Source organism: Mandrillus leucophaeus, unplaced genomic scaffold (assembly GCF_000951045.1).
Source record: "Mandrillus leucophaeus isolate KB7577 unplaced genomic scaffold, Mleu.le_1.0 Scaffold5, whole genome shotgun sequence".
NCBI lineage: Eukaryota > Metazoa > Chordata > Mammalia > Primates > Cercopithecidae > Mandrillus > Mandrillus leucophaeus.
In genome coordinates this window covers 9,778,542-9,787,616 of record NW_012105364.1, presented here as the reverse complement: position 1 = coordinate 9,787,616, position 9,075 = coordinate 9,778,542, and the positions used below count along the sequence as shown (strand labels likewise).

Below are 9,075 nucleotides of genomic sequence, written 5' to 3'. Positions count from 1 at the left end.
AAGTGTAACACCTACATGAGCAAAATTTGAATTAGATGTTATAGCAGATATTTGGAAAACTAAACTTAACCTTATCTTGAATGATAAACTTGAAGCGTTAAATACTCCTTAGGCAAAAGAGAAGAATGAAGTCAGCATAAGCATGTCATTATGAAAGGATTGTGTTCGAGTTGGCTTGTCTAAAGCACAGTCCACACTGTGAAGCTATGAAATACAAGTTTTGATTGGCATGGCAGAGTCAGAATTTGTCAGATATGAAATAAGAGCAGATAAATCTAGATTTACTTCCATAGCCAGTAGAAAGCTATTGAAAATTGTTTAAGAAAGGAATAATATGAAAACAATAAAGAAAGCCTGACAATAACATACAGATCTAAATTTGTAGGGGAGAATAAAGAGAGGAAGAAAATGGAAGTGAAGAAAAAAACAGTTAAACAAAAATTTTGTTACATATGTGATGAATGTAAAACATTGTATTATACATAGCAGGAGGTGCCCCCACAGTATACCTATGGAGAAATCAGCATATCTGTAGAGTATCAGTGTAACTGTAGAGATACCTGTAGAGACACTCTAAATTTGAAATAATAAGTTCCACAATTAAAATGGAGACAGAGGTAACAAAAAGAAAGAGATAAATGTAAGGCATGTTTTGAAGTGAATTCTAAAGATTGTATGATGCCTTGATTGAATAAGATGGAAGAGCAATGAAAGATGACAAGGATGTATGAAACTGTGATTGGTGAAATGATGGTGGTAATAACGATGAAAAGGAGCTCAGGAGAGGGAAGGATTTTTGGAGAGAAGATAATAAAACACATTTTTATATTTTGGGAAAGACAGAATTGTAGGAAAATACTAAAAGGACACCTGAAATTACTGACTCAAAAATATATTGCAAAATATTTTATTCATTTATGTCTATTTATGTTTTTTATATCATGAAGATTATTTCACTTATAAACTTTAATAGTACTCCTTAAAACATTTCTAACAATTTCTAATAATATGTACACTTACATACATATATGCACATGCACGTGCATACACACAGACACATACTAAGGTCAACATCCAAGTCATAAAAAAAGAATAATTATTTTGCATAAATTGCTAATTACAATTATTCCCTGTTGCAAACCTGAATCTACTACTAGAACCAAAATAGTCTTGTCAGCATAAATATAGGTTTTGAGAAGACTACAGGTGAAGAAAAACAAAAATGAAAAACTTAAGAAGAAATCTAGCTTTTATGTTTAATTTGCAATGATAAAGTCACCTCTAATACTTTTCTCTTGATTTTTAAGCGTCGAGTATTTAAATTCACATTTCATCAACTCTATAATAAAATAACTGGCAATATTGTATTCAGAATATAAAATTATTCATGGATTTTGTAACTAGAATTTCTACCTAATTCCAGTCTCTTATCTGCATCAGAATTTGATCTTCGGAGAAGGTATTGTGTGAAATTTGCACATCCAAACTCATTCTCTTTATAACACCCATCTCCATTCCTCATGCCTTTCATCTGCTCTAGGCAGGCAGCCTCTTTAACTGTCACTTGGAAGAATTCCTTAATCATCATAAGGCCCATTATTTGTATGGAGTCTGGCAGCCCCAAGGGAAAGGACCTAAACTTACTCATGCTGGGGAGAATCATTGCATGGAGACAGATTTGATTCAAGATTTTATGGAAAAAGTCAAAGAAGAGTCCATGAAACTTCTGAAAGAATATTGCCATAGTGATAAAGAAAAATGATAGTTCTCTGAAGAAGGTTCCAGGGGCAGAGTGAATGATGCCTCTTTGTACTGAGTGAAGTTGTGACTAATAATGCTGGCCCAGTTCCCTCATTCCTCACTTTGACAAGAATGTGAAAATGCTTCTGATGGGCTAGAGATAGACGCCAACACAGGAGATCGGGGGCAAATGGAGAAGAGATCGTGATGGCAGAGAGAACAGAGCTACACGTTCTGCGTAGACTTTACCAGCCAAACTATGTGAACTGTAGGAAGGATTAACATCAGTCTTGGCAATGGCTTTTGGGTAACTGCCTGTAGGAAATCATCCCAATGTTCATGGAGAAATTAATGGAGCAGTAGTAGATAACAGAGAAGAACCACAGGAGAAGTGCTGGAATAAAGGGTCTGTGGAAACACAGCCAACTTTCTGTATTTACAGAAAGTCCTAACAAGAGAAATGAATTTCTATGCTTGGCCAATGGGTGACTTTAAGTGTCTCTAAGAATAACCTATTGAAGTGACCTTAATCCTGAATGATGGCTGAGCTAATGTTTAATAATTTTTGCTCCTCTTGCTTAATGATTTAAACCTGTTTTGCATATTTTATCTGCTCTGTTTATACCAGGAAAACAACTATCACCTCTACATTTATGTCTAAAAACATTCATACCCCTAGAAAACCTGTCTTTACTTTTTATTAACTAGAAAGACACCAATTTACACTTTGTACTGAAGTTATAGTGGTATAAGTATAAAATAATGAAATTGGGCTTATTAAGTCACATAAAGACATTTATCTTATTCCTTTAGAGTATTTGCATGCAATTAGCAGACATTTTTTGAGTTAGGTCTGATACTTGTAATACCCTTCTGTTTAATGTCAACCATAGTTTATGTTAGTCTTAAATGTGCATTTCTATTGCACAAAGATATTTTCAACCCAAACTTCAGTTTAACTATCAGGACTATAAGTTATAAATGCACATTGGTGAAGCTTTTATTTTGAATAAAAATGCTAGCTTAAGTCAATCAAACATTAATTATTGAAATAAAACTTTCATTAATTGATATAGTGTTAAATGTAATATTTAAGGTAAGCTTAAGAAATCTTCATTTGTTCTTATTCTTAGTTACATTTCCTGCAAAATTAAACTTCTTCAGTAATTATTGTAACTATGAGGTGGATGTAGTTCTTATTACATAAAGCTGAATTTTCAGACTATGTGAATAAGATTGGGAGGCTGTAACAAAGATGATTCCTATCTATTATTTCTTATTCAATTTTCGAAACGCTTTCTTTCCTGAAAGCAAGAAATCACACACACAAAAAAATTCTCTCTTCTCCCACTGAGGTAACAGATAAAAGTGTGCCTTAAAATAAAACTGAAACTCATAGCTTGAGGAGAAAACAGACTCTTTCTCTAAATACACACACACACACACACACACACACACACACACACACTCCTCACAAAATAATGGGTTTTTTGGAGCAGTATAATCTGTTCTAGTTACAATCATTTAAATTTCAAGAGAGACCTCTCCAACTAGTTCTGGCAAAAGAAAAGGGAAGATTTATCTTTTAAAATAAAGATATAACAGGCAATTGTACAGTTACCAAATAATAAGAAACATAATCTTATAGGGACTGAAACTAAGAAGTAGAAAAACGAGGGTTCTCTTGTCATCTCTTAGGGGCTGCATGATCTCCCTGATCTCAGCATGTGTGATTCTTACTCTTGCCTTTTCTTACTGCTGACTTACTTTACTTTCCTAGTCTTGAATAACTTCTGCTTGCAGGTGGCTTTGACTTGATAGCACACCAGCCTCACCCCTGACTGCTTCATGCACTTTCTATTTTTTTCTCTCAGGTGTGACCTCATAAATTAACTGTGTCAAAACTCCAAGATAACTGTCATTTACCTCTGATTTCTCCATTCAAATTCCCCATAAAGCAATCTAGGCGATTTATCATTTTTTTAAAGCTGTAGCGTAGAAGATTTCTCCTGGCCCAATCACTTGAGGTGAGTTAAGGTGACATTGGGTTCTGTGACCTGACAACACCTCAGCCAGGACAGGAGGTGGAATTTCTCTGAAAAGGGAGTGGACAGAACTGGCACCCAATAATAAAACATAGGTATGAAAGGAAAATAAACTGAGGCAAACCTGTCTCCCATTTCATTCCCAAATAAGACAGCCGCACTTAAAAACTAACAACAACAACAACAACAACAAAACACTACATATTTCCCTCACAATTTGCCCATTAGGAAATTCCATGTGAGGCTCAAGATCTTTACCCTAAAACAGTTCTGTTGAATTTCACCTTGGCAATGTAAATTGATGGCTCATCTTCACAGGTATGGAACAAAGAACTCATAGTCATCCCTCTAATCGCCTGAGACAAATGCCTATCTGATTACTTCCTCTGCCCTACATTTATTTTATCATATGTAAAAATGCAGATTCACTGAGCCAGATGAATGCATAAGTGACTATTTCTCTATCTTTTCCTCACACGTGAATGGCTGATCAGAGGCTCAAAAGAATGCAACCGTTTGCCTCATCTACCTATACCTTTTAAATATGTCTTGCTTCGTCCCCCGTATTCACCCTTTCCCCTTTAAATATTGAAGCTCTCAAAATCATCACTGGAGAAGCATGGACCTGTTTCCCGCATGTGCATCCTTAACCTAGGCGAAATAAAATTTTTAATTGATTGAGACCTGTCTGATACTTTTCTTGGTTTACATAGGATAAAAAATTATTACAGGTTTATCTGTTACACCATTTTCCTAGTCATTGATGAGAGAAAGAAGATGTAGTAGGTAAAGCACTAGATTTAAAGACATGCAGATCTCATGTATCTGGGACTGAATTATTTATTTATAAATTAAAATAACAGGTCGGCAAAGCCTGAGTCCTGTCGTCTCGCCTTCCTCCCATACAACATGAGCTTCACCACTCGCTCCACCTTCTCTACCAACTACCGGTCCCTGGGCTCTGTTCAGGCGCCCAGCTACGGCGCCCAGCTGGTCAGCAGCGCGGCCAGTGTCTATGCAGGCGCCGGGGGTTCTGGTTCCCGGATCTCCATGTCCCGCTCCACCAGCTTCCGGGGCAGCATGGGGTCCGGGAGCCTGGCCTCAGGGATGGCCGGGGGTCTGGCAGGAATGGGAGGCATCCAGAATGAGAAGGAGACCATGCAAAGCCTGAACGACCGCCTGGCCTCTTACCTGGACAGAGTGAGGAGCCTGGAGACCGAGAACCGGAGGCTGGAGAGCAAAATCCCGGAGCACTTGGAGAAGAAGGGACCCCAGGTCGGAGACTGGAGCCATTACTTCAAGATCATCGAGGACCGGAGTGCTCAGATCTTCGCAAATACTGTGGACAATGCCCGCATCGTTCTGCAGATTGACAATGCCCGTCTTGCTGCTGATGACTTTAGAGTCAAGTATGAGACAGAGCTGGCCATGCGCCAGTCTGTGGAGAACGACATCCATGGGCTCCGCAAGGTCATTGATGACACCAATGTCACTCAACTGCAGCTGGAGGCAGAGATCGAGGCTCACAAGGAGGAGCTGCTCTTCATGAAGAAGAACCACAAAGAGGAAGTAAAAGGCCTACAAGCCCAGATTGCCAGCTCTGGGTTGACGGTGGAGGTAGATGCCCCCAGATCTCAGGACCTCGCCAAGATCATGGCAGACATCCGGGCCCAATATGACGAGCTGGCTCGGAAGAACCGAGAGGAGCTAGACAAGTACTGGTCTCAGCAGGTTGAGGAGAGCACCACAGTGGTCACCACACAGTCTGTCGAGGTTGGAGCTGCTGAGATGACGCTTACAGAGCTGAGACGTACAGTCCAGTCCTTGGAGATCGACCTGGACTCCATGAGAAATCTGAAGGCCAGCTTGGAGAACAGCCTGAGGGAGGTGGAGGCCCGCTACGCCCTACAGATGGAGCAGCTCAATGGGATCCTGCTGCACCTGGAGTCAGAGCTGGCACAGACCCGGGCAGAGGGATAGCGACAGGCCCAGGAGTATGAGGCCCTGCTGAACATCAAGGTCAAGCTGGAAGCTGAGATCGCCACCTACCGCCGCCTGCTGGAAGATGGCGAGGAATTCAATCTTGGTGATGCCTTGGACAGCAGCAACTCCATGCAAACCATCCAAAAGACCACCACCCGCGGGATAGTGGGTGGCAAAGTGGTGTCTGAGACCAACGACACCAAAGTTCTGAGGCATTAAGCCAGCAGAAGCAGGGTACCCTTTGGAGAGCAAGAGGCCAATAAAAATTTCAGAGTTCAAAAAAAAAATAAATAAATAAAATAATAAATAAATAAATTAATAAATTAAAATAACAATACTGCCTCAGTGATATATAATACGTAAAAATCTTAATATGGTCTTGGATCTGCTCTAAATACTCAACAATGCAAAGTAATTTTCTACTTTTCCTTTCTATGTACTGAAAAATAGATCTCTAAATCATGGTGAATAGCTTTGGCAACTCCCAATATTTTATGTCTTAAGAAAACTACAGTGAACTTTAATTAAAAAAAAAATCTGCCTGTGAGTACTTTTTAAATATTTTTGGCTAACATTTTAAATACAGCTATACCATGTCTATATTCTCTTTAAAAAAAAAAATTCTACAGGCTTAGTATCTTAATATGTTCCATTTTCAAACAAATTTGCACCAATATTGTCTTAAACTCATCACATGTACCCTTTACAACAACTCTGGGAGGAAAGCAGCAATATTATCACATCAAAAATGAGCTTGGTTTAAATAAATGACCAAGGTACTTTTTTATTATTTCATGTATTCACTCATTCACTTATTCACTCATCTAATGGCCATTTATTGAGCACCTATTATGACGCTTACAGTGCCAGGCACTGTTTTAAAGCATTTAACAGTGAACGTAGTGAACATTTGCTTTAATGCCAGCTATGATTTGATTCCTCTTGGAGGAACCAAAAGAGAGAAAGGGAGAAAGTTACAAGGAAGAAAATGAGAACAGAAGGGAGGGAGGAAAGGAGGGAAGAACGAGGGAGGCAGAAATATCAATGGACATTTAAATTGTTTCAATAGCTTGGCTTTTGTGAACAGTGTTGGAACAAACAGAGGAGTGTGGATATCTCTTCAGTATTCTGATTTCAATTCTTTTGGAGACATACCCAGATTTTTGAATCATATGGTAGTTCTATTTTTAATTTTATGAAGAACCTGTATATTGTTTTTCCTATAGCAGCCCCATTTCACATTCCCACCAGCCATGTACAAGTGTTCTAAGTTCTCTACATTCTTACCAACACTTTTCTTTTTTTTTTAATAATAACCATCCTGATAGGTATGAGATGATTGTTCATTGTGGTTTTGATTTGTATTTCCTTGATGATTACTGACATTAAGTATGTTTCTTTTGTAAAATTTCAACTTTTATTTTAGATACAGGGGGTACATGTACAACTTTGTTACATGGGTATATTGCATGATGCTGGGGTTTGGAGTAGGGATACTGTCACCCACGTAGTGAACATAGTACACAATAGGTAGTTTTTTGAACATGTTTTTATATCTCTTGGCAATTTGTGTGTATATATATATATATTTTTTGTGTGTGTGTGATGTGACTAAATCCTTTATCCATTTTTAAAATTGAGTTACTTGAGGTCTTTTGTATTGTTTTGCTATTGATTTGTAGGGACTTCTTTTAGATATTGAAGATTAACCCCTAAACTATATTTTGCAAACAGTTCTTTTTTTTTTTTTTCATCTCATAGGAATGGAACTTAAGAATGAAGTTCTGTTTCCTATAGCATTTTAAAAAAAGTAAACTATCTAGGAATAAGCTTAAACAAGGAGGTTAAAGCCTTGTTTACTGAAAAATACAAAATATTGATAAATTAAATAAGGCACAAATAAATGGAAAGACATTCTGTGCTCATGGATTAGAAAACTATTACAGTTAAAATGTTCATACTACTCAAAGTGATCCACAAGTTTAATGCAATCACTATGAAAATCTCAATGGCAATTTTTACAGAACAGAAAACGAATGTTAGAGCCACTGGGAGATCATGCAGGACAGGAGGCAGGACTAGATTGCAGCTCCCACTTGGATGAACAAAGCAGTGCATGGAGGCTTGCATGTAAACTTTTGCTCCAGAATGACTTCAAGAATACATTATGAAAGCCAGGAGAACCCACAGACCCTCTGAAGGAAGCAGATTGCTCCTGCAGGACCTGGGAAACACCCCAAATAATGTGAGTGCCCAAACTGTGAAAGTAAGAAAGGGAGATCATTTGCTCCTGAGCACCGCCCCCTCGCTACTGGGGAAGCTGAAGATCTAGATCGTGGGAGAAGATTCTGACCTTACCTGGAGCTGAGTCAATTTAGAGAGCCAAGTGAAATACAGGGGTAGAGGAAGCAATAGGAAAAGCCCTGTGGGCTTTCTGGGTCCCCTAGCAACCCAGTTCTGCTTGACTCACAGGAGTCCTTCGGGAGGGAAGCCAGAGGCACTGGAAAAAGGCCACAGGGAGAAGGAAACCTCTATATGAACTTTGTAACCATTTGAACCCATTGAAATGTCTCCTGGCCAGAACTTGAAGGAGGGAGTGAATCTGGTGTGGGGCACTCCACAGGCGGGGGATGAATGAAAGCCCTATTTGCTTTCACAGCTGGGAGGCAGGTAGCTTGGGGCAAGTTCTCAGCGCTGCTCACCCACTGCCTAGAAACAGCCTCGATGCTGTTGGGTGCGGAGGACAGAGTGGGAATGAGATGGCCCTTTGGGTTGAGTGGGAGCTGGTTGAGGCCTGTGGCTGCCGGCTTTCCCCTACTGCCCAGACAACCTGCATGACACAATAGAGGCAGCCATAATCCTCCTATGAACATAACTCCATTGGCCTGGGAACCTCACCTCCATCCCCCACAGCAGCCTCAGCAAGACCCACCCAATGAGAGTCTCAGCTCAGACATGCCTAGCCCTACCCCCACCTAATGGTCCTTTCCTACCCACCCTGGTAACTGAAGACAAAGGGTATATACTCTTGGGAGTTCTAGGGCCCTGCTCATTGCCTGCTCCTCCCCATACTACCACAGCTGATGCTCTCTAAAAAGCGCCACCTCCCTGCAGGAGGCAGACCAGCACAAACATAGTGCATTAAACAACAAAAGCTAAGGACACTCACAGGGTCCATTTCACCCCCCTGGCATCTCCACAGGAGCAAGTGCTGGTATCCACACCTGAGAGACCCACAGACGGTTCACATCACAGGACTCTGTTTAGAAAACCCCCAGTACCAGACCAGAGCCTGGTAGACTTGCTG

The 9,075-nt window shown here is 39.9% G+C and overlaps 1 protein-coding gene across 1 annotated transcript; it reads left to right on the top strand.

Annotated features, from left to right (window-relative positions):
* The first annotated feature begins 4,654 nt into the window (after positions 1-4,654).
* On the top strand, positions 4,655-6,046 carry LOC105550866 (keratin, type I cytoskeletal 18). Its single transcript, XM_011995932.1, has one exon. It carries the CDS (start codon positions 4,695-4,697, stop codon positions 5,763-5,765), a length of 1,071 nt encoding a protein of 356 aa, XP_011851322.1. The 5' UTR covers positions 4,655-4,694; the 3' UTR covers positions 5,766-6,046.
* The last annotated feature ends 3,029 nt before the right edge of the window (positions 6,047-9,075 follow it).

Bases quoted from the DNA above. Each gene is read 5' to 3' on its own strand.
- LOC105550866 (XM_011995932.1), top strand. From the start codon at position 4,695: ATGAGCTTCACCACTCGCTCCACCTTCTCTACCAACTACCGGTCCCTG.